The following is a 26949-nucleotide window of genomic DNA, read 5'->3' as shown; positions in this document are numbered from 1 at the left end:
TATCTTACGAGCTGCTGTCGGCCTGGCAGATAACGGCATGCCCAGAAGTGCCTTGGATCAGCTATCTGGGTCCCCTGTGCCCGACTGGGATCAACACAGTAAAGGGGCTGGATGTGCCAGTTACGGAACATAATTACTACTAATGACCATTAGGAGTTCAGTTTTCACCCTCCAGGGGTTGGAGAAAGGGCTTTCGTCTTATCAGTTGATTAGAGCAAATAGAGGGGCCGGATCCTGCATGTTAAGTAAACGGGGGCTAAAATGTGTTGCATTATCTGGGGAAGACTAATGGAGCAGCTAAGAGTCCATCTCCCACTAATGTACGCCACACATACGGAACTGCTTACAAGAGTGATAGAATCTGGACACATTTGTTCCCCACTGAAATTACACCCTAACATACGTTTCAGGCTTTTGACATTTCTCCAATTTTGGGATTTTTAGCACTCGCATTCAAATGTTGATGGCACTGGTGTTGGTTTTCCTCCTGCTAGATTCATTTGCATATGTAAATTAACAATTGATATGGATCTTCCACTCTCAGATGAACATTTTGCATAGCAAATTGCCAAGCAAGTAATTACTTATTGACAGACTCATATTTTGGAGGAAATTATAACATGAGGTGGAAACAGGGCCAAGTTGAAAACCTCTGCTTAATCAATAGGTGGACATGAGTTGAGAGAGAGAGAGCACTGCCAATCAAGACTGAATAATTAACTTTGTGCTGCTTCAGATTCACCTCGTGTTGAGACTCATCATCATTATTAGCATCCCGTCCACCTTCAGCTGTGGGCCAAAGTTGGTTGGTAACACTGTTTCACTAAAGTACATTTTTATCCTGAAGATACTCCACCTCCTAACATGCATACAATCTTTATGAACAGTTGAGAATAAAATGTGGGAGAAGAAAATGTGCACAAAATAATGTGTTTTATTCACCAATGTCCTAAGGCATGTTTGCCAGGCTCACATATCCAATCTGGTGATGGCTGGACTCCAAGGCAACTCTAACCAACCAAATGCACCATGTAACCTTGAACACGATGACCCCCTGTGACCTTGAACATTGGGAGTCACAAAAGTCAATAAGCAATTAATATCACTTTGGCCAGGCACTTAGAATTGTGACTGTGAACATTAGATCCTTTGTAATTATCCCATTCATAATCCTCCATCAATAATAATATTTCCTTTGTCTGCATCAGCCTTAATTGCTAAATATTTTCATTGTGTTTGCATCAGCCCTATTCCCCCTTTAATATCATCCTTCCTGTGAGAGAGGCGCCATGAGGAAAGAAAGAGAGGAAAAATCTTTGCAGCTGAGCTTTCTACCAAGTAATCGAATCCCTCAAAAATGGTTTCATTTTTCTTCATTTCTCTGGCACCACAGGACCTTTAAACAGACCTATGCACCAAAAGAAGGCACCATAGAACACAATTATAATTCCAATATAGTGTTGTAGAGAAAATGTAAACAGATAGCTGGCTGCAAAGCTTGTCCTCCTATTTTCCCAAAAGACTGGTAATAAAGTAGAACAGATGTAACAGTCGAAAGAGCTTTATACCTCTGTCCTTTTCTTGCTCCAGAAATTGAAAACTGTGGGCCAGTCAGATGCTAGGAGAAGAAGGGATACCCTAGATTTATGGGAGAGGGGATTTTGCCATGGGCGTTAATGCGGTTTGTAAATAGAATATAATGTATGAGTATAAATCGTGTTCTCCAAAGCTGACATGCCTGCTTTCCCATACAATACGTCTCTATGTTTTGTCACAGGCTTAATTTCAAAGTGGTTAACTGCCAGACTCTGAGGGGAAAATAAACAAACACAGTCCCCCCAGATATCTGAACAAGTGCAAATTGGAGGAAAACTTTGATTTATAGAGTGCTTGTTGTATATTGGCAAATCTGGAATTCTCCAGGCAAGATATGTTTATCCCATCCATTTTGTCAGAATATTCTGTTTGTTGCATTCTGTCTTGGGGCAGAATTTGTTTTATGTCTGATTTAGTTTTCTTGTTTATACCCCAATCCTTACGATGCACAAACACTAGTGGGCTGCTTATCATCATTGTCTGGCTGTGGTTACAACTGTTGTATTAATGACTAGTGGTGAAAGTTATGCAAGGCATACAATTAGTGCCTCAGGACAAATCATTGTTTTTGTCTTCGTGTTCAATGACCAGAAAAGTATATCTGAAAACAAATATTGCATTTTAGCAAAGAAATGACAATATTGTTAATTATAGTGTCTTTGCACAGTTACAGTTCTTTGCATATTTAATTGGAGCGGAAATGCCTCTGCATTTGTGGATGGGTAGAATATAGAAGATAAAACATGTCAAATAATAAAAGTATCCTCTTAGGAAGCATTGTGTTATGAGCCATTCGTCACCATGAGCAGAAAGTGTCCCTTTAAAATATGAATGCCAATTAGCAAAAACAAGTTCCATCCCCCAAACACATTAATTAGTCAATAGTTTTTGTTTATTTCCTTCTCGATTCACTTGTCGTTTTGTGGTAGTAATTAACAATAGTGTTGAGGAAAACACATTTCGGGATAGCTTAATTTACCCTGCTACTGATGCCTTGGGATTCATTTCCAGCTCAGACCATGTAGGCCATATGATCTACTGTCCTGACCTTTAGCATATGAATCCAATCTTGTGGAGTTAGTCACTTAGCCTGGGAGAAGGCTTCTGCAGGCAGTTAAAGTGACGATCCCAACTGGCCTAGCCCTCTGATGTGTGTAAATCAGGGAGCTAGGTCGGGCCAGGCACTCTGGCAAGCAGCTCTGGGAATGCCAGGCAGTGTGACTTCACTGTCTGAGAGGACTAGCAAGCCACTGAAGAACAAGTCATCCGTCTGCTCTGACACTGACACTGTAAAAGTTGTCCTCAGGCAAGGACTCCCTCTGTACAGCATGAGGAGTAGGTGTTAGCGGGAAAGTCTCATGGGCTCTCTCTTTTCCTTTCTTTTTCTCGCAAACAGACTCTCGCTCTCTCCCACACACACACACACACACACACACACACACACACACACACACACACACACACACACACACACACACACACACACACACACACACACACACACACACACACACACACACACACACACACACACATAGAGTGGTGGCCATGAAGACGAGGTTAGTCTAGCACCATCTGCCATATACAGCAAGCTCAGAAAATAACAATCCATTTTCAACAAATCATTGCCGATTTTGTGAGTGGATTTGTTGATTTGTTGTCAGGGGAATTGATATATTGACTTCTGATCATCTGATTAGGTTATGATGAGATTTGCCCCATTGTGACTTCAACTAAATTGACTTTATCTATTGTATATCATGTATTATAGCTATGCCTCATGTAAGTACCAGAAACCTATTGGTTTCCAATTTGAGACTGAATTATCCCTGTTTGTTTGCTAGTTTCTTTCTACCAGCTTGTCCCCTTGAATAGAAGTTGTATTATGTTGTGATCCCTCCAATAACAAGCTGTTTGAGGTCTAGCTGGTGCCCCAGTTAGAGAAGGGCATGAAGTTACTGTAAGTTAGTTTAATGGCGGGCGCCTGGTAACCGTTCATGCTCATGAAAAGGCTATGTTGAACAATGGCTAATCAAAAGCTCCACAGTATGAGTGACAGAATCAAAGTGGATCTGCATACTGGGGGAATTCTCCAACTTTCTGATTCTCTGCAATTAAGTCTGTTTGGGGAAAGAAAAGAAATGCGGTGAGGATTTCGTTCACCAGGCACAAACAACACGAGCACTTCTCAATTCTGCTGTGGTGCTTGTGTACATTATTCTCAACCCCTGGAGAGCAAGGAGTTGAGAGAATTAAAAATGAAGAGAGGGAACTAAAGGGTGGGGAGAGGGAAAAATACAATATTTTCACACCATTATTGTTGCAGAGCCTTTTTACAGCAGGAACAATGTTAGACAAATTATACATCGCTCAAGGAAACACTGTTCTTCCTCTATTATGACCACAACAGACCCCAAATAAGAGCTAGGTTTTGAACTAAAATACTTGGAATTGATATCTATATCTCCATTCATTTGCTCTAAATGTAACAAAATATGGCATTTAACTCTTCTTATCTCTCCCTCTATATACAACTCCATATTTGTTTTTTTATCTACCCCCACAGGTATTTCAGGTCAATAGATTTCACCACCCCGTTTCTGTGTATGTAAGCATTTTTGTAAGCATCTGGAGCGACTAAATGGATATTGGAACGTGTTATAGAAGCCAGAGGAGCATTGGACAATGGTGAGATTGATGAGTGTTTGGGTGCTTTCCCTGTGACCCTTCCGCATCTGGCAGGAACAGAGTCAGGCAGGTGTGACAGCCAGAATCCATCTCCCAGTCAGGGGTAATAGGGAGGGGCACTCATACAGGGACAACCCCCTCCCCCTTCCTGTTATAGCCACCATTCCAGGAAGGACTCTATTTGCTTCAGTGTCTTCCAGTAGGCTATTGGTCTGCTCTCTTATATGATCAGGACAACTTATGGCATTTTTCTGACAACGTTTGCTCTGCACAAGACTGTAGCTTTCAAGTAACTATACTAATTCCATAGTGTAGTAAAATATACACTACATGGGCAAAAGTATGAGAACATCTCCTCGTCGAACATCTCATTCCAAAATCATGGGCATTAATATGGAGTTGGTCCCCCGTTGCTGCTAAAACATCTTCCACTCTTCTGGGAATGCTTTCCACTAGGTGTTGGAACATTGCTGCGGGGACTTGCTTCCATTCAGCCACAAGAGCATTAGTGAGGTCGGGCACTGATGTTGGGCGATTAGGCCTGGCTCGCAGTCGCCGTCCCAAAGGTGATTGATGGGGTTTAGGTCAGGGCTCTTTGCAAGCCAGTCAAATTCTTCCACAACAATCTCAACAAACCATTTCTGTATGGAACTCGCTTTGTGCACGGGGGCATTGTCATGCTGAAACAGGAAAGGGCCTTCCTCGAACTGTTGCCACAAAGTGGGAAGCACAGAATTGTCTAGAATGTCATTGTGTGCTGTGGCATTAAGATTCCCCTTCCCTGGAACTAAGGGGCCGAGCCCGAACCATGATAAACAGCCCCAGACCATTATTCCTCCTCCACCAAACATTACAGCTGGCACTATGCATTTGGGCAGATAGCGTTCTCCTGGCATCCGCCAAACCCAGATTCGTCCGTCGGACTGCCAGATGATGAAGCGTGATTCATCACTCCAGAGAACGTTTCCACTGCTCCAGAGTCCAATGGCGGCGAGCTTTACACCACTCCAGCCGACGCTTGGCATTGTGCATGGTGTTCTCAGGCTTGTGTGCAGCTGCTCGGTCATGGAAACTCATTTCATGAAGCTCCCGACGAACAGTTCTTGTGCTGACGTTGCTTCCAGAGGCAGTTTGGAACTCGGTAGTGAGTGATGCATCCGAGGAAAGACGATTTTTACGTGCTACGTGCTTCAGCACTCGACGGCCACATTCTGTGAGCTTGTGTGAACTACCACTTTGCGGCTGAGCCGTTGTTGCTCCTAGACGTTTCCACTTCACAATAACAGCACTTGCAGTTGACCGGGGCGGCTCTAGCAGGGCAGACATTTTACGAACTGACTTGTTGGAAAGGTGGCATCCTATGATGGTGCCACGTTGAAAGTCACTGAGCTCTTCAGTATGGGCCATTCTACTGCCAATGTTTGTCTATGGCTGTGTGCTCGATTTTATACACCTGTCAGCAACGGGTGTGGCTGAAATAGCCGAATGCACTCATTTGAAGGGGTGTTCACATACTTTTGGTGATGTACTATATTTTAATGAATATGTTATAAGGTAATGCATGTATATTCTGAAATGTACTGTACTGTACTTTATCCCAAGATAACACTACAAGACAAGCTCTGTTTCATCGGGTATTTTCAGCATATCATATTTAAGTTATTTAATACTGTAGTAGGGAAAGTGACTAAATGCAGTCATGCAGAGTCTCTCTCTTGGAGATAAAAGCATCTCTGTGCCGTGTGGCCGAGCAGCATTGTTCGAGTGCGTAACTCCGGAGCCCTGGAGTGTAGCCCTGTCAGTGGCATGGAAAATCCCTTTGTGGCTCAGCTCTGATGTAAATCACAGGTAAGGGGAATCTGAGCCTGGCTGATGTACGGTACCAGCAGTGTGCTGTGAAATCTCTGTTGACATTACCCATAGGCAATAACAGACAGAGAGGGAAAAAAAGACACATGAACAATTCAAAAAGTCAGTTTTGACTCCTGTCTCTTCTACAATGGAACTGAATTTGCAGCACTAAGGATACCATCCCTGACAGTAACTAGTTAAAAAAAAGAACTAATTTACCTGCTTGTTCTTACATTTACAATACCCTAAAGACCTAACCTGTTTTCTTGTTTTTTCTTGGGTAACCTTTAAACAGACGAAGATATTTCCAGATTTGATGGGGAGAGAAAAATAGATAACTTTAAAATGAAGTGAGGTAGCTAGGATGAGCTACATGAAGCGATTTCCTTGTTCTTTGGCACCGTAGGGAGAAATAAATGACTCTCTTTCTGTAGCATATAACAATATTTAGTTGAAATTATCAAGAGTGAAGTGCTGGACTAAAATGGGAGCACTTTATAGGAACGTTCAGGACCTTGTCTGTTATTTTGCTACATTCTTTTGAGTGGTGCAGTGTGATGTAAAAGGTCAGCCGTTTTGCCATGGGATAAAGTTATGTAATCCTGCGTATTTTCTCTCAAGTGACAGAGCATTGTGAACTGTGTCTCAGAGCTACAATGATAATGCACTTAGATGGCTGAGTTATAAAAGAAAGAAAAAACAGCATCACTGCTGTCTGTGTGGGGGGGTATGGTGATGTCTCTTTCCCTAGTCAATGGTTCCTTGTTCTCAGCGGTGTGAAACACATACACACAAGCATGACTCACACAGACAGTCCACTCGGAGGTGATGTGACATCTTCAAACACAGCTTTGTGTAATTCTACATTCAACTAGACTATCTGCGTTGACGGCGCTGCCTAAGTGAGGGACCTTTTCTCTCCACTAGCTATCTGAAGGGAGCTGCCAGCTGCTGCTGTGAAGAGCACTGCTTAATTGTTTTCCGCTACAGCAATGCATCCTTTTCTTTTGTTCACCTAGGAACATAAAATGGAGCTGTTATTTGCATATCTTATGACAATCGAAAAGCCAAGCTTCTTAAGGTGGGAAAAATGTAAATCTGACCAATAACAGCAATGTTTGTAGATTTATTGCATGCCTCCAGATACATCTCTCTCTGATACCTATACATGAAATATCCCAATGGAGAGATATGCAAGCCATGTTTCTATAGAAAATACAGCTGTTGCTGTGTGTTTATTGCTGGATTTTCTACTTAGTTTAATATTCCTGCTAGCCACAGGGTACAGATTCTTGTTTTTAGTGCACTTGTGGCATATTATTCAGTAGTACATACTTAAAATGTATTCCAACAGAGAAAGCTCTAAATGTAGTTGTCCATGACGCTTGGTCAAGCACTCAAAGTCAATTCTTTTGTTATTGAGATGTTGCACAGGTGGGCGTCTGGAGTCGCAATGGTCTGACTCTTTTTTCCGTGGGAGGGAGCTCTAAATAAAGGTTGTTGCATTGCATATCTCTCTTAGCACTTCATAATGTATGTCATGACTCATTGTACAGAACATGGGGGTTTAGTCCTCTAGAAGTGTACTGGTTAAACTTATCGTAGAATAAGATTCAATGATTTTACTGGAATTATTATTATGATAAATGTATCATTAGCTGATTGGTTGATAGGCTGTTCGATAGGCTGTTTGAGAAGGTTTGAATCCTAAGCAACCTGCTTACACATTGTTTGAAGTACAATAGACCAACATATGTAGCTACTTTAGTAGGTCAAAGCTGTGTGCTGGAAAATCTTGGTAGAGCATTTAAAACATAGTTTTTGTGTTTAATAGACATATGACTTAATAATAGTGTGTTTCAATGTTGACCATGTTCTGTGAAAAAGTTACAAAAAATCCCATATTATTTTATTTTATTTTTATTTCACCTTTATTTAACCAGGTAGGCCAGTTGAGAACAAGTTCTCATTTACAACTGCGACCTGGCCAAGATAAAGCAAAGCAGTGTGACAAAAACAACAACAGAGGTACACAAACAAACGTACAATCAATAACACAATGTTAAAAAATTGAAAAATCTATGTACAGTGTGTGCAAATGTAGAAGAGTAGGGAGATAGGCAATACATAGGCCATAGAGGTGAAATAATTACAATTTAGCATTAACACTGGAGGGATAGATGTGCAGATGATGATGATGTGCAAGTAGAGATACTGGGGTGCAAAAGAGCAAGAGGATAAGTAATAATATGGAGATGAGGTAGTTGGGTGTGCTATTTACAGATTGGCTGTGTAAAGGTACAGTGATCGCTAAGCTGCTCTGACAGTTGATGCTTAAAGTTAGAGAGAGATATATAAGACTCCAGCTTCAGAGATTTTTGCAATTCGTTCCAGTCATTGGCAGCAAAGAACTGGAAGGAAAGGTGGCCAAAGGAAGTGTTGGCTTTGAGGATGATCAGTGAAATATACCTGCTGCAGCACGTGCAATGGATGGGTGTTGCTATGGTGACCAGTGATCTGAGATAAGGCGGGGCTTTACCTAGCAAAGACTTATAGATGACCAGTGGGTTTGGTGTGACGAATATGTAGTTGGGGCCAGCCATCGAGAGCTTACCGGTCGCAGTAGTGGGTAGTATATGGGGCTTTGGTGACAAAACAGATGGCACTGTGATAGACTACGTCCAGTTTGTTGAGTAGAGTGTTGGGGGCTATTTTCTAAATGACATCGCCGAAGTCAAGGATCGGTAGGATAGTCAGTTTTACAAGGGTATGTTTGGCAGCATGAGTGAAGGAGGCTTTTTTTTGCGAAATAGGAAGCCGATTCTAGATTTCATTTTGGATTGAAGATGCTTGATGTGAGCTTGGAAGGAGAGTTTACAGTCTAACCAGACACCTAGGTATTTGTAGTTGTCCACATATTCTAGGTCAGAAACGTCCAGAGTAGTGATGCTAGTCAGGTGGGAGGGTGCGGGCAGCAATCGGTTGAAGAGCATGCACTTAGTTTTACTAGCATTTAAAAGCCGTTGGAGGCCACAGAAGGAGAGTTGTATGGCGTTGAAGCTCATTTGGAGCTTTGTTAGCACAGTGTCCAAAGAAGGGCCAGATGTATACAGAATGGTGTCTTCTGCGTAGAGGTTGATCAGAGAATCACCAACATCACCAGCATCATTGATATATACAGAGAAAGGAGTCAGCGCGAGAATTGAACCCTGTGGCACCCCCATAGAGACTGCCAGAGGTCCAGACAACAGGCCCTCCGATTTGACACACTGAACTCTATCAGAGAAGTAGTTGGTGAACCAGGTGAGGCAGTCATTTGAGAAGCCAAGGCTATTGAGTCTGCCGATAAGAATGCGGTGATTGACAAATCCAATCAAATCAAATTTATTTATATAGCCCTTCTTACATCAGCTGATATCTCAAAGTGCTGTACAGAAACCCAGCCTAAAAACCCAAACAGCAAGCAATGCAGGTGTAGAAGCACGACAGAGTTGAAAGCCTTGGCCAGGTCGATGAAGACGGTTGCTCGGAAACCAGATTGCATAGTGGAAAAGGTGCGGTGGGATTCGAAATGGTCGGTGATCTATTTTTAACTTGGCTTTCGAAGATTTTAGAAAGGCAGGGCAGGATAGATATAGGTCTATAACAGTTTGGGTCTAGAGTGTCTCCCCCTTTGAAGAGGGGGTGGCCGCGGCAGCTTTCCAATCTTTGGAAAGGCTAGTAATAGGGGTTGCAACAATTTCTATGGATAATTTTAGAAAGAGAGGGTCCAGAGAGAGGGGGACTTTACAGTGTCCCAACACTTTTTGAAATTTGTGCTACAGGAAGCAAATTTCTGTTTGAAAAAGCTAGCCTTAACTTATCTGATTCAGTATATTGGTTCCTTACTTCCCTGAAAATGTGTATATCGCGGGGGCTTTTCGTTACTAATGTAGAACGCCACAGGATTTTTTTGTGCAGGTCAAGGGCAGTCAAGTCTGGGGTGAACGAAGGGCTATATCTGTTCTTAGTTCTGCATGCTTATTTATGATGGTGAGGAAAGCACTTTTGAAGAGCAACCAGGCATCCTTTGCTGACGGGATAAGGTCAATATCCTTCCAGGATACCCGGGCCAGGTCGATTAGAAAGGCCTGCTCGCTGAAGTGTTTTAGGGAGCGTTTGACAGTGATGAGGGGGGGTCATTTGACCATGGACCCATTACACACACAGGCAATGAGGCAGTGATCGCTGAGATCCTGGTTGAAGACAGCAGAGGTATATTTAGAGGGCAAGTTGGTCAGGATGATATCTAAGAGGGTGCCCATGGTTACGGCTTTATGGTTGTACCTGGTAGGTTCCTTGATCATTTGTGTGAGATTGAGGGCATCTAGCTTAGATTGTAGGATGGCCTGGGTGTTAAGCATGTCCCAGTTTAGATCACCTAACAGTGTGAACTCTGAAGATAGATGGTATAATAATTCTCTGTAAATTAGAGTAGGCCTCAGCTACGTTTCATCTCAACAGTCCAACATGAAGAACAGCAGCTGAAATGTCTAAAGTGCAATTCAGAGTCCAAAGCTGCGGATAGCTCGGTGGTCCATTGTGACATATCCATCTGACTTTGCAACCACCATCCGCTGGACTCACAGCCCGACCACACACCTCCCCAACATTCCTAACCGACGTGGTGACGGTTGGAGAAATGGCTTGAGACGTGGCAAGAATTTGAAAAGTATTAAAGTTAACGGTCCAATATTGAAAAACACTGGTGTGTAGATGCGTGTATGTTTTTGGACTCTGATAAGCACTTACTACATAACAATGTGTTGCTTGTAGTGGTGTCATTTACAAGATCACATTGCATGTTGTACTGGAGAATGAGATGCCTATCTTCTATCTTCTAGCTAATTCATTCAGTTGTTCAATAATTAAAAAACAAAAGAATGTTGAAATGTGAATTACAAACCCAAGCAGCGACATCTGGACAGCAATAACAATCTATCATAACGAAATTATGCATCAAATTAGACTTGCTACAGGTTCCATCTGTACCTTGCGAAATCAATCTCATTCTGATTTGAGTAGGTCAGCTGCGTGAAAAAATAAAACAATTTGCTCCTTGATTATTGTTGTTTTGTTCTGGCTTCTCCCCCGGCTTCTGGTGTATATATTTAGACTCATAGGTAGGCTAATCATACTGTGGAGGAGGTTAAAGCTAAAACCTACCCCTGTTTAGAACACCACAAGGAATCCATCTCCTAATGAATTTTTACTGCTACGGCTTCTTTGTCTCTGCACTCTACATAATGCAGAGGTTCCTGCTTGGGCTTAGACCTTTTTACACAGATTCTCAGAGAATGCATATGTAACAGGCTATACAATGGATAGAGATACTTATTGTGTCAAGTGCCTTGACATTACTTTATAGTTAAATATTTTTTATAGCACACTTGTGAAGACGTCAGTAGCAGATTGATTGGCTCAGTGTGGGAAATTGTAAGAAATTAAATGAACAGTGGGAATGACTCTACAGTGAGGGGAAAAAGTATTTGATCCCCTGCTGATTTTGAACATTTGCCCACTGACAAAGAAATGATCAGTCTATAATTTTAATGGTAGGTTTATTTGAACAGTGAGAGAGAGAATAACAACATAAAAATGCAGAAAAACGCTTGTCAAAAATGTTATAAATTGATTTGCATTTTAATGAGGGAAATAAGTATTTGACCCCATCTCAATCAGAAAGATTTCTGGCTCGCAGGTGTCTTTTATACAGATAAGGAGCTGCGATTAGGAGCACACTCTTAAAGGGAATGCTCCTAATCTCAGCTTGTTACCTGTATAAAAGACACGGAAGCAATCAATCAATCAATGAGAGTCCAAACTCTCCACCATGGCCAAGACCAAAGAGCTCTCCAAGGATGTCAGGGACAAGATTGTAGACCTACACAAGGCTGGAATGGGCTACAAGACCATCGCCAAGCAGCTTGGTGAGAAGGTGACAACAGTTGGTGCAATTATTCGCAAATGGAAGTAACACAAAAGAACTGTCAATCTCCCTTGGCCTGGGGCTCCATGCAAGATCTCACCTCGTGGAGTTGCAATGATCATGAGAACGGTGAGGAATCAGCCCAGAACTACACGGGAGGATCTTGTCAATGATCTCAAGGCAGCTGGGACCATAGTCACCAAGAAAACAATTGGTAACACACTACGCTGTGAAGGACTGAAATCCTGCAGCGCCCGCAAGGTCCCCCTGCTCAAGAAAGCACATATACATGCCCGTCTGAAGTTTGCCAATGAACATCTGAATGATTCAGAGGACAACTGGGTGAAAGTGTTGTGGTCAGATGAGACCAAAATGGAGCTCTTTGGCATCAACTCAACTCACCGTGTTTGGAGGAGGAGGAATGCTGCCTATGACCCCAAGAACACCATCCCCACCGTCGAACATGGAGGTGGAAACATTATGCCTTGCGGGTGTTTTTCTGCTAAGGGGACAGGACAACTTCACCGCATCAAAGGGACGATGGAGAGGGGCCATGTACCATCAAATCTTGGGTGAGAACCTCCTTCCCTCAGACAGGGCATTGAAAATGGGTCGTGGATGGGTATTCCAGCATGACAATGACCCAAAACACACGGCCAAGGCAACAAAGGAGTGGCTCAAGAGGAAGCACATTAAGGTCTTGGAGTGACCTAGCTAGTCTCCAGACCTTAATCCCATAGAAAATCTATGGAGGGAGCTGAACGTTCGAGTTGCCAAACGTCAGCCTCGAAACCTTAATGACTTGGAGAAGATCTGCAAATAGGAGTGGGACAAAATCCCTCCTGAGATGTGTGCAAACCTGGTGGCCAACTACAAGAAACGTCTGACCTCTGTGATTGCCAACAAGGGTTTTGCCACCAAGTACTAAGTCATGCTTTGGGTCAAATACTTATTTCCCTCATTAAAATGCAAATCAATTCCTAACATTTTTTACATGCGTTTTTCTGGATTTTTTTGTTGTTATTCTGTCTCTCACTGTTCAAATAAACCTACCATTAAAATTATAGACTGAACATTTCTTTGTCAGTGGGCAAACGTACAAAATCAGCAGGGGATCAAATACTTTTTTCCCTCACTGTATAGGGATAGTTTCTTACATAACAAAGGTTATTCCCTCACTATAGCATGTAAGGCCTTTAAAGTGTACTCCAGAATCATTTTCTCTCATCAGGCGGACAGCCTGAAATACACCCTCCTCACACACACACACACACACATATGGACGCACGGACGGACACACACGCACACACACACTACAAACTCCTCACGCACACACACACACACGCAGGCGCACACATGCACGAACACACACACATACACATTACACCCTCATCACACACCGCACGCACACACACACACACACACACACACACACACACACACACACACACACACACACACACACACACACACACACACACACACACACACACACACACACACACACACACACACACACACACACACACACACACACACACAACATATTTTCATGGATGAGCACATCTAATTGCATTGGCCTCTTAGACTAAAGGTAGCCGAGTCATTTGCTCTGTGATCTTTTTGCCTTTGAATTAATCTTGTGAAGCAATAGTCTGGCTCAACAATAACACAATGGCCGCCATTTCTTCCTCTTCTCTTCCTCCATAGGGTTCTGCATTGAGAGGTTGCACCATTCAAGACAGTGGATCTGACTGTAATTATTGTACCTCTCATTGGTGGAGTAGTGTGGTTCTCACTGAGGACATTTTTGTCAGATTTGATTAAAATGGTACTTTCATGGGATGGACTGCAGGGAAAATTGTCCCCAAGAATAGCTAAGTGTATCATATATCATGCATCGAGCCATCTGTTCCTTAAATTCCAAATGTTATTGCAATATTTAGAATTACAGATTATTCATGTAGGTGTAATTAACAAATTCAATCTTCCTAATGAAAAAGTGTCTATATAAATTGCTAGACTTTTTGCTCAGAATCAAGCAACTACATTAAGTAATTCCTTAGTGTAGCCTTAAGGTAAAGTGGAATATACTTTATATACATTTGATGCCATGTTTTAGTACTACAGCCCCTATGATGGTAACTGTGACCTCATACAGTGAGAAATTATTACAGTGAGCAATATGGACATCGTATCTGACCCTTTATCTGATTGTGATCCGATCATATTAGAACTCGTAAATAGTAATTCAACTAGGAAATACTCATTCTCATTATCATACCAGCTGTAAACAAGGTTTCAGTCTGTTCACACTTGCTCACGTGTTGCGTTGCATACAGTTGTAGTGGCAAGTTTACATAGCCAAATACATTTAAACTCAGTTTTTCACAACCCCTAACATTTAATCCTAGTAAAAATTCCCTGTCTTAGGTAAGTTAGGATAACCACTTTATTTTAAGAATGTGAAATGTCAGAATAATAGTAGAGAGAATGATTTATTTCAGCTTTTATTTATTTTATCACATTCCCAGTGGGTCAGACATTTACATACACTCAATTAGTATTTGGTAGCATTGCCATTAAAATGTTTAATTTTGTTCAACATTTCGGGTAGCCTTCCACAAGCTTCCCACAATAAGTTGGGTGAATTTTGGCCCATTCCCCCTGACAGAGCTGGTGTAACTGAGTCAGGTTTGTAGGCCTCCTTGCTTGCACACACTTTTTCAGTTCTGCCCACAAATATTCTGTAGGATTTTGGTCAGGGCTTTGTGATGGCCACTCCAATACCTTGACTTTGTTGTCCTTTAGACATTTTGACACAACTTTGGAAGTATGCTTGGCGTCATTGTCCATTTGGAAGACCCATTTGCGACCAAGCTTTAACTTTCTGATTGATGTCTTGAGATGTTGCTTCAATATATCCACATATTTTCCATCCTCATGATGCCATCTATTTTGTGAAGTGCACCAGTCCCTCCTGCAGCAAAGCACCCCCACAACATGATGCTGCCACCCCCGTGCTTCACGGTTGGGATGGTGTTCTTTGGCTTGCAAGCCTCCCCCTTTTTCCTCCAAACATAGCGATGGTCATTATGGCCAAACAGTTCTATTTTTGATTCATCAGACCAGAGGACATTTCTCCAAAAAGTACGATCTTTGTCCCCGTGTGCAGTTGCAAAACGTAGTCTGGCTTTTTTAACGCGGTTTTGGAGTAGGGGCTTCTTCCTTGCTGAGCGGCCTTTCAGGTTATGTCAATATAGGACTCGTTTTACTGTGGATATAGATACTTTTGTATCTGTTTCCTCCAGCATCTTCACAAGGTCCTATGCTGTTGTTCTGGGATTGATTTGCACTTTTCTCACCAAAGTACGTTGATCTCTAAGAGACAGAACGCGTCTCCTTCCTGAGCGGTATGATGGCTGCGTGGTCCCATGGTGTTTATACTTGCATACTATTGTTTGTACAAATGAAAGTGGTATCTTCATGCATTTGGAAATTGCTCCCAAGGATGAACCAGACTTGTGGAGGTCTACAATTTTTTTTCTGGGCTGATTTATTTTGTTTTTCCATGATGTCAAACAAAGAGGCACTGAGTTTGAAGGTAGGCCATGAAATACATCCACAGGTACATCTTCAATTGACTCAAATAATGTAAATTAGCCTATCAGAAGCGTCTAAAGCCATGTCATAATTTTCTGGAATTTTCCAAGCTGTTTAAAGACACAGTCAACTTAGTGTATGTACATTTCTGACCCACTGGAATTGTGATACAGTGAATTATAAGTGAAATAATCTGTCTGTAAACAATTGTTGGAAAAATTACTTGTGTCATGCACAAAGTAGATGTCCTAACCGACTAGCCAAAACTATAGTTTGTTAACAAGAAATTTGTGGTGGTTGAAAAACTAATTTTAATGAGTCCATCCTAAGTGTATGTAAACTTCCACCTTCAACTGTATCAGTTGGATACCCACACACAGATAGCCCACATCCTCATTTTTTGAAAAAAAGCAAGTATTTTTGGATGAATTTCACCACACAAATCAGCATATAAGGATTTAAGCTTCCAGAGCGAACAGCACAAAGAAACCCTGCCTAATTGAGCCTTGCGATGAGATTCAGATGGGGAACTGCTCTGACATGCTAGACGCCAGCTGACACCCAGCCTTACAGGGTGACAGGGCCCCCTCTCCCTCATACTCCCTCTCCCTGCATAGAGGAGCAGCACATGCCCTCTCCACCACTTGCCCTGACAAGGAGCAAAATCATTAATTCCCCATGTAGGGCTTAACGCCACACTTAAGTGTGGAGCCTGAGGCCGAGGGGAATGAGATGTTTCTCTTTAGGATGCACTATTGTTCCTCCGATTGCTATAAAAGCTCATCTTGAGTATGGAGTGACATATTTTCTCCTGAGCTTGACAGTAAAAGCATCCCCATGTGGCAGTGATTGGGGGTACAGTGGGAAGAGGGTATGATTCCCCTCATTGTGCATTGAGATTCATAATGAAGCAGTGAACTATAATGCAGGCCAATAAGCGTGATGTCTGAGTTCTTACATGCAGAGGGGTTTCTAATAAACATAGATAAATAGATGCATGATGGGAAGTCCGGATATGTGAGCAGTTTTCATTATCATGCAAGGCTGCGGTTGTGACATTGCTATTGGGTTATTTTCCACTCATTAATCTACTTATGCTTATTTAGTGCAGACTTGGTCTTAAGTGCAGTTTGAGGGTTTGAGTGGTTGAGTGTCTGTACCATATAACGTTATCATTGCAATTGCAAACGTGGACAGAACAGTTTTAATGAACACAAAACGGTTAAGGTTAAGTGTTCCCAGAATGTCATTGTTTGCCGGTGCAGTTTTGTTGCCTTGCTAACTTGGTTAATGATTGACAGCCTTGTCAGCCCCTTTTCTTTAATTCTCCTCTCTGATGATCACTTGTGCATTGTGGTGTAAAGATCGTCCTACAAGAGGGAAAGAGGCACCATTTACACTGGACAGTATGCACTGTATCTAGAAACATTCTGGTGAGAGTTGGTTTCTCACTGCTTACTATACATACATTTATTCATATGATTGGGGGGGGGGGCGACGACTGATATTTATTTTTGTTCCATGATAGAATAATTGATCAAATTATGCAAGGAAGACTTCATACCGTGTATGATTTTTCACACACTTGCACTTGCACGCACGCACGCACGCACGCACGCACAAACACACAAACACACATAGAGATAGCCTCCAAGTAAACTGACAGACATTCATTTGGGCTCATTTAAGGGGTTTTGTAGTGTGTGGAATGATGTGAAGCTGTTGTGTTAATGAGCCACATCTTTCATGTGAAATGATGGCACAATTAGGAAAACAAAAGTGCAAGGTGTGACAATTTAAGTGAATGTGCTTTGTCAGTGTCTGTGAACAGCACCTTTGAGACAGTATATGCATAAAACGGGTTTATAAAACAATCATGGAGGCTTTATAGAGGTCTGGATTTTTGTACACACATTTTACCGTGTTACTCTGTCCCCAAACATGGTCTCAAAGGAATACCTCTGGCAAATTTCAGGGCAGAAAATGAAATGGAAGTTGCTGAATAGGATGTTCTGGTGCAAGATCTTTACAAAAATACAAATTAGAAAGAGCACTGCTTCTGGCCATGTTTCAGACCGATGCTGAACATTGTCCAATTTGCAAATGTTCTACTTTATGATCCCATCCCCCCTGCAATCCTTAGTCACTTACCTTTGGGATCAAGTTCCTAACATAAGGATAGAATAAAACCAGCCATATTCGCTGCTCATTTGAAAAAAAAACTGTCTCTTACCTTGGAGCTCCATTTCTGTTATCATCTTATTCCTTATGAATCTCTTTAGTCGTTTGAAACATGAAAAGGGTTGTCTGTACTTGAATCCGCTAATGTTCACACAATGTCTGCTCGCTTGCCAGACGGCAGTGTCAAAGACCTTGACAGGTGATTCTATACATAGGCAGTGGTGGAAAAAGTACCCAAATCTCATACTTGAGTAAATGTAAAGATACTTTAATAGAAAATGACTCAAGTAAAAGTGAACGTCACCCAGTAAAATATTGAGTAAAAGTCTTACGTTTTAAATAAACGTAAGTATCAAAAGTAAATGTAATTTCTAAAATATACATCAAACCAGAATGCACAATTTTCTTGTTTTTTAAATGTACAGATAGCCAGGGGCACACTCCAACACTCAGACATAATTTACAAACAAAGCGTTTGTGTTTAGTGAGTCTGCCAGATCAGATGCAGTAGGGATGGCCAGAGATTTTCTCTTGATAAGTGTGTGAATTAGACAATTTCCCTATCCTGCTAGGCATTCAAAATGTAAATAGTACTTTTGGGTGTCAGGTAAAATGTATGGAGTACAAAGTACATATTTTCTTTAGGAATATAGTGGAGTAAAACTAAAAGTCGTCAAAAATATAAAGTACAGATTCCCCCAAAAATGACTTAAGTAGTACTTTACACCACTGTACATATAGGCAATGAAAGTGTTTGATGTTGGTTAGAACAAAAATTTTTTGCACTAATGTGTGCTGGCATTGTTATTTGTATACTGTGCTTCATGATAAGATAATAAAGCAGACATGACCCACTTTCTATTGTGTATCAGTTGACCATATGTTTTGTTCTCAGTGGGCCTCAGTTATCAATATGTACAAAGAAAAATGTTTATGACTACGCCAGTTGAGCCAACATTGTTTTTCAACATAAAACTCTTATCAGTTAACTTAAAGATTATGCCAATGATATAAGAATACATTGTGAAACTTACCAATTCATTCCTTTTTTTTCAGCTACACACAGATTTGGATGTTGGCAGCACACCAATAAAGTATGTCCTGGCTGGCGAAGGGGCGGGTACCATCTTTGCCATCAACGAGATTACGGGAGATATTCATGCCATGAAGAGACTGGACAGAGAGGAGAAGGCAGAGTACACTCTTACAGCACAAGTCACTAACAGAGACACCGATCAACCCCTGGAACCGCCCTCGGAGTTCATCATAAAGGTGCAGGATATCAACGACAATCCGCCACAGTTCGTTGAAGGCCCCTACCGGGCCTCTGTCCCAGAGATGTCTCAAGTGGGTAAGTCAAGTGAAGGCCTTCACTTCTCTTTCTGCAGGCATAAAAACGAATCACTACATCATTTGAGAATGTAATCTTTATGCATGTGTAATTGTAGGGTATTTAGGTAACTATCGTGATATTTAATAACCCATTTTTGGGGGGTGTATAGTGATGACAACATTGGACGTCATTATAATACAAACATAGAACAGATTTTTGCCTAACTTTTCAATTACCTGTTACCATCATGAATTCCATGTTGTCATATTAAATATGGTCCTCAGCGTTGATTAGTAACAATTCCTGCAAGGGGATACCATATACAGTACCAGTCAAAAGTTGGATTAAATAGATGTTTTCCCCTCGTCAATCTACACACAATAACCCATAATGACAAAGCAAAAACAAGTTATTATAAAGTTTAGCAAATGTATAAATAAAACCCCCCCGGAAATATCACATTTATATAGGTATTCAGACCCTTTATTCTGTACTTTGTGGAAACTCCTTTGGAAACGCCTCGAGTCTTCTTGGCTATGATGCTACACACTTGGCACACCTGTATTTGGGGAGTTTCTCCCGTTCTTCTCTGCAGATCCTCTCAAGCTCTGTCAGGTTGGATGGGGAGTGTCGCTGCACAGCTATTTTCAGGTCTCTCCAGAGATGTTAGATTGGGTTCAAGTCCGGGCTCTGGCTGGGCCACTCAAGGACATTCAGAGACTTGTCCCGAAGCCACTCCTGCGTTGAACTGGCTGGTCATTGTCTTGTTGGAAGGTGAACCTTCGCCCCAGTCTGAGGTCCTGAGCACTCTGGAGCAGGTTTTCCTGAAGGATCTTTCTGTACTTTGCTTGGTTAATATTTCCCTCAATCCTGACTAGTCTCCCAGTCCCTGCCGCTGAAAAACATCCCCACAGCATGATACTGCCACCACCATGCTTCACCGTAGGGATGGTGGCAGGTTTCCTCCAGACGTGGCGCTTGGCATTCAGGTCAAAGAGTTCAATCTTGGTTTCATCAGAGCAGAGAATCTTGTTTCTCGTGGTCTGAGAATCCTTTAGGTGCCTTTTGGCAAACTCCAAATGGGCTGTCATTTGCCTTTTTCTGAGGAGTGGTTTCCGTATGGCCACTCTACCACAAAGGCCTGATTGGTGGAGTACTGCAGAGATGGTTGTCCTTCTGGAAGGTTCTCCCATCTCCACAGAGGAACTCTGGAGCTCTGTCAGAGTGACCATTCCGAACCAAGGCTCTTCTCCCCCGATTGCTCAATTTGGCCAGGCGGCCAGCTCTAGGAAGAGTCTTGGTGGTTCCAAACTTATTCCATTGAAGAATGATGGAGGTGACTGTGTTCTTGGGGACCTTCAATGCTGCAGCCATTTTTTTATACCCTTCCTTAGATCTGTGCCTCGACACAATCCTGTCTGGGAGCTCTATGGACAATTCCATCGACCTCATGACTTGGTTTATGCTCTGACATGCACTGTCAACTGTGGAACCTTATATAGACAGGTGTGTGCCTTTCCAAATCATGTCCAATCAATTGAATTCACCACAGGTGGACTCAAATCAAGTTCTAGAAACATCTCAAGGATGATCAATGGAAACAGGATTTACCTGAGCTCAATTTCGAGTCTCATAGCAAAGGGTCTGAAAACATATGTAAATACGGTATTTCTTTATTTAATATATTTGCAAAAAATTCTTAACCTTTTTTGGCTTTGTCATTATGGGGTATTGTGTGTAGATTGATGATGGAATTTTTTTTTAATACTTTTTAAAATAAGGCTGTAATGTAACAAAATATGAAAAAAGTCATGGGGTCTGAATGGTTTCCGTATTAACTGTAGTGTGCAGTTCTCAATTGAAATGCTCATTGTATTTATCCATGAGTTTTCACAGTGAAGTGAGGGGAATTGCTAGTAGTGGGGTGAAAAGCAAAGTGCTAGTTGACTGCAGAGACTGGAATTTGCCAGTGGGAATGCAATATAAAAATGGAAGTTGGTGGCTTTTGTTATTTTTTTTTTTTTATCACTGCTGATTAATTAAACATTCACCAATGTTCTCTTGTTAGCTTGAAAGGCTTTTTGAAACGACTTGTTTCCGTCTTTTTAAGTTTTTATGTGTTGTGGCATTATGGAAGGAATCAAAAGCTCTGGACATAAAGACCCAAACAAACATTCAGTGTTTTTTCATCTCCCGTCTCATATTCATCAATCTTTTGTGTTTAATTTCTATCACACTAAAATGAGATTTTATATAGAACTCACTGATGCTCTACTTTCATGTTGTGCTTTAAAATTCCAATAAAGTCTACTGTGGAAACAGATGAAAATAAACTCTTATTAACATAGAGACTGTTGGATTTCTGACAAAAACATATAACTCAAAAGTATTAAAAAGAGCTTGAGGTCAATTCCAAAACCGTAAGCTGTTATTTGGAGCTTTATCAAATAAAGGTTAGCTTTTAAAATGTTTGGGCTGACATGCCTCTCATGGTACACATTCAGATATAGGCTATACAATGCCCCAGTGTCATCACTACCTTGGCAGGCAGTTACCACTAGAAGAAAATATATGTGACGTGTGCTGGTAAGGTCTTCATGTTTCCGGTGTGCAGGCGAACACAAAGGTTAATAGAACATGCAGGAGAATGCCTTGTTCTTTCTGAAGGTGAGCTGGATAAGAATCGTAGCTTTGTTCACTTCATATTATATCATTTATTGAGTAACAAATAAAATAAAACCATTTACAGTTTTGGTTTTGTTATTGGTGTACTAACATTCTCCATTGAAAGACAAAAGAGTGCAGAGTACATGTCATGACATTTATTTTACTGATCTGGTTCCCTGATAGTAACACTTAATGATCTCATTCTAAGAGGACATTAGAAAACAACATTTTGGGGGGAAATTATGTATTTTTTTATACCTGACTGCATGTCTTAAACATTATCTCAAACAGGAAGTTATTGGGGTGTCTGTCGTATTCATTTTTATTACATCTTCCTATCAGCCTTTGAGTGTAGGCAAATACATTTTTTGAACAGGCACCAAATATCCTGATAAAGGTTTTATATTATTATACATTAATATTTAATACACTATACTCATCCATTCATTTTTTTGATACTGGAAGTGTGAAAATTCTGTATCTATATTCATGATATTTATATATTTCAATTTGTCTTAAATTCTAAATGAGTTTGTTACTTATTGGTATAGGTCTTCTCACAAGGGGAATTATGCATCATTTGTACGGATTGGACAAATCTCATTGGATTATTGGATCTGTTTTCTTGTTAATGGGGTCTTTGACTTTAAGGCCAAGACAAGCAAGCAAATTCCCCCACTAGGTCCTCCAACCATACGCTGGAATTATAGAGCTCCCTGCCTTCTGGAGCTAACAAGGGGATTGTGATGTAGTTTAAATTACGGAGTCTGCTTGAAGTGACGATTCAGGTAATTAGAATCAGGTCGTCCGACCCTCCTCTCTACCAAAGAAAGGGTGTGAATGACAATAATTGCTACACAGAGAAATAAACTTGGAAAGTTGTTTTGCCACCTAAAAATCCAACGTGAGGCCTCGGGAGCCTTGCCTGTGCCTGCTTCATTATCAAGGCGATTAATAAACTGGTAGAGAGACAGATGGCATGTCGCTCCTCAGCCCTCCTCTCCTCGCAGCGCGGCCGCTCTCAACCCCCTGTAAAATGAGCCTGTGTACAGAAGCACCAGGCGTGCAAACGTGTCAGGATCTGCTAAATTGGAGCACAGACATGAAATTGAAGTGACATTAATAGATTACCTGGAGTTCATTTGCATTTTGAAAGTTATTATGAACATTGGTAACAGGACTAACAGGCGTGGTCGGTGGCTCTAATGATATTTCTGATTATGCATTGATCAATGATGGCAGCTTGGGAAATAAGTAAAGAGTTGTCATCATTGATTTTGACTTGATCAAGGAGAGACGTATGGAAAGGAGTGCTACATGCGGACTTCCATTGGGCACATTATCATACAGTATACGTACATTAGACACCTCATTTTAATATTAACACAACTTCCTAAATGAAACCTATACAGAGTGAAACATAACATGTTTTTATATCAAAGCATGTGAGGAGAGGCATCGATCACAAGTGAAAAAAAGCAAAGGGACATAGGTGAAGACTCAGATATGGGCTATATTAGTCAACTGTGAGATGCTCGTACACACAATATTTCAACACATTACAGGTGTCAGATTCATATCAGGACAGCAGGGCTATTTTGAGACTATTCCACGCTCCATTTAGGCCAGATGTGTTATACATTTTCCTTCCTTGATGTCATCAAACATATGATCAGATCTTTGTAGTATGACGCTGATCTTGGTGTCAATTCTGAACAAAACCGTGGCTTTGGAGTAGTGGCAGTGGAACATTATAGCTTAATTGGAGGGTCATAGTCTTGTCTTTGAAAACATACATTTTTAGACCATGGTCTTCAACTGTAACAACTTGGTGGAGAACATTGGTGGAGGGCTTCTGTCTGGTGTGACTCGCCTTTCTGATTCAGGACTCTAGGTTCTGGCAGATGGGCAGGGAGGCAGGGGGTTGTGGGCCTTTGACACTGTGTGCAGCTGGGCCATAGCAGAGTCACATCTGCCGTGCAGGCCAGGCATGGTGCTGTAGAAGGCCCATGGCCTCAGCTGAGGCAGGGGTCAGGCCAGTGAACCTGGAGTGACTCTCTCAGCCCAGCCAGCCCATTCGGTGCTGCTAAATAGGGATAGGACAGGAGTCCAAGGAAGAGGGGACTTCACAGACAAGCTGGGCCTAGCTGTAAATAACTTGCTCCTTCTATTTCACCTTATTCTGCGTTTGGAGTGTTCTCTCTCTCTCTCTCTCTCTCTCTCTCTCTCTCTCTCTCGCTCTCTCTCTCTCTCTCTCTCTGGTTACCTATGCTTTTAAACAAATCTATATTCATCTTTTGAAACAGCCTTTTGATATGGCTTGTTGGATGATGTAAAACAATTTCAAGTTTTGGGAATTTGTTGTTTTGTCCGACAAACAGTGTGAATATGCAGAGACAACAGGCATGTCTGGACTGGTTCTGCCATCATTCAATTTAATCAATCACCTAGCTGACGCATCTGTCGGGTTGTACCAAAATAATGAAAGAGCACACACACACACACACACACACACACACACACACACACACACACACACACACACACACACACACACTGACTCACACACACACACTGACTCACACATGACTTATTCATCACGTTATTTATTATCCAGCGTAACTCTGAATTATGCATGTAATATGATGAGTCTCTGGTCTTTCAAAGCCTCCTAAGGCATTTGTTCTTTGTAGCATACGGTATGTAGGCTTTCTATGTAGCATGCACTCTGTGGCACACCTAACATACCAACAACTGCATTAACACAACTGTGCCCTGCAGTTCCAAACTTGCTGTTGTTTGCGTGTCATTTGGCCTGCTCCCCTGTGTGGCTGAGCCTGATCTCTCCCTCTCTAATACCTCAGCTTGGTCTTCCTTGGAGAGTGAACAAAAACTACAGGCTCCCAGGTAATGATGCCCTTCAATATGTTCTGCATAAGATTGGCTCTGCGGATGAATGGTAAAGAGCTCAATGAAACGAAGGACAAAATCCCCGACTGGCGCTTTTCAAAAGTCACCCGGCCATGAATCCCCCAAAAAACGAAGAAGAGATAAGAGACAACATGTGATAAAAGAGAGGGAAATGAATGAGCTGAAGTGTGTTTTTGTCCGGGCAGCTCTTGTGGTGAGAGGAAGGTACATAAACACCCATGGCCAGCGCTAATGGGTCTGGGCAGCATTGTGTCGGCTGGAGTGATGCGACTGATCCCCTTTGACCAGGTAATCAGTACGATGCTCGACACTGACATTATCCCTCTCATGATGGAGAAGGATGGAGAGCATGCTGAGAATGGAACATGCTATATGTGATACTACAGGCCTAATCAAGGCCCAGTGTATACAGTAGCTGCTGTCATATGATTTACATTGATATTACATTTATGTTGCCTAGCTTTTTACATACTTAATTTAGCTGGCAAGCATAGTCCAGTTCTCACAAGTAAAAACACAGTGAGGTGCTCATGTCACCTTCCTAACATATATATATGATATATATATATATATATATATATATATATATATATATATATATATATATATATATATATATATATATATATATATTGATGTTGTAATGAACACAATGGGAGACAGAGAGCTGGTTTCAAGTGCAGGGCACAGCAGGTGTTTATTGGTAAAGGACCACAGGAGGAGGCAGGTAGCTGGGTCCAGGGGCAGGCAGAAGGTCATACACAGGGGGTCTAAAAGGGCAACAGTACAGGCAGGGAAAAGGCTAGTAACGAAACTATCAGACACAGGAAGTAGTGTGTCACTAAACAAACAATACCTCACAATGATGGGGTGTAAAGAACTGAACTAAATAGTGTGTGATAATTACATTTACATTTACATTTAAGTCATTTAGCAGACGCTCTTATCCAGAGCGACTTACAAAATGGTGCATTCACCTTATGATATCCAGTGGAACAACCACTTTACAATAGTGCATCTAAATCTTTTAAGGGGGGGGGGGGGGTTAGAAGGATTACTTTATCCTATCCTAGGTATTCCTTAAAGAGGTGGTGTTTCAGGTGTCTCCGGAAGGTGGTGATTGACTCCGCTGTCCTGGCGTCATGAGGGAGCTTGTTCCACCATTGGGGTGCCAGAGCAGCGAACAGTTTTGACTGGGCTGAGCGGGAACTGTGCATCCTCAGAGGTAGGGGGGCCAGCAGGCCAGTGGTGGATGAACGCAGTGCCCTTGTTTGGGTGTAGGGCCTGATAATGACATACAGGTGTGTGAACAGGTGATCAGAATTCAGGGGATTGAGATCTCAAGAGTGACCTGCTTTCAGGGAATCTATGTGTTTGAGAGTGTGAGCTGGAAAGTGGGCTGCGTTCAGGGGATCTACGTGTTTGAGAGTGTGAGTTGGAAGCAGACGTTCATTTACATTATTGACATTTGCATGGAAGAGATGACTATGTGAGAATGCAGTTTTACATGAGCAAAGTTTTATTAAGCATATTATGAATTAGGCTTGGGTGATATACTGTTTGTACCGTATACCGGCCGGGGTATTTTGAAATCAATGGTATGATTTTAAACCGTATATATATGTTTTTATTTTTTCGGTTTTGGGAGCAAGCCACTGAATATAACTTTACATTAAGTATAACTATAAGAAATCTAAGATGTGTCAAATAATGGATATCCAGCTCAGGGCTCCAGCTATGCATTTGGTTTGCTAACTTGCTAGCTAGTGGCTAGATGTCAAGATCAAAGTTCTTGGTTACAGCAGAGACATTCAATCCCCTACTGGATCAAGATCCCTGTTGCCTAAATTGTTTAGTGTTTTATTTTTATAGCGGCCCTTGTGTGCACATTAGGTAAAACCGTATACCCAGGTATAATGCAGAAATTGTATGAAAATCTGTATACCGCCCAACCCTATTATGAATTGACTAGAGGTGAACAGGGAAACCCAAAGGTTGCATGATGGGTGGGAGTGAGGCGGGGAGTGATTGCTGAATGCTAAAGTGTTCTAATTCGCACCCCGGCATTGGCAATGCTTATTCATATCTGCTGGGATGCCAGGTTGCTTCCTCACAGACATTCTTCAGTTCA

The 26949-nt window shown here is 41.7% G+C and overlaps 1 protein-coding gene across 3 annotated transcripts in view; it reads left to right on the top strand.

The window, feature by feature from the left end:
• LOC106587289 (cadherin-8) overlaps positions 1–26949 on the top strand; it is a 73684-nt gene that overhangs the window by 12110 nt on the left and 34625 nt on the right. For all 3 annotated transcript variants that reach the window (XM_014175534.2, XM_014175536.2, XM_014175533.2), the window contains one exon: positions 18944–19238. In XM_014175534.2, coding sequence (XP_014031009.2) covers positions 18944–19238 — 295 coding nt within the window. The remainder of the gene's footprint in view (positions 1–18943; positions 19239–26949) is intronic.

Source organism: Salmo salar, chromosome ssa26 (assembly GCF_905237065.1).
Source record: "Salmo salar chromosome ssa26, Ssal_v3.1, whole genome shotgun sequence".
NCBI classification, from domain to species: Eukaryota; Metazoa; Chordata; class Actinopteri; order Salmoniformes; family Salmonidae; genus Salmo; species Salmo salar.
Note: the sequence above shows the minus strand (reverse complement) of the source record. Positions and strands in the feature narration are given on the sequence as shown.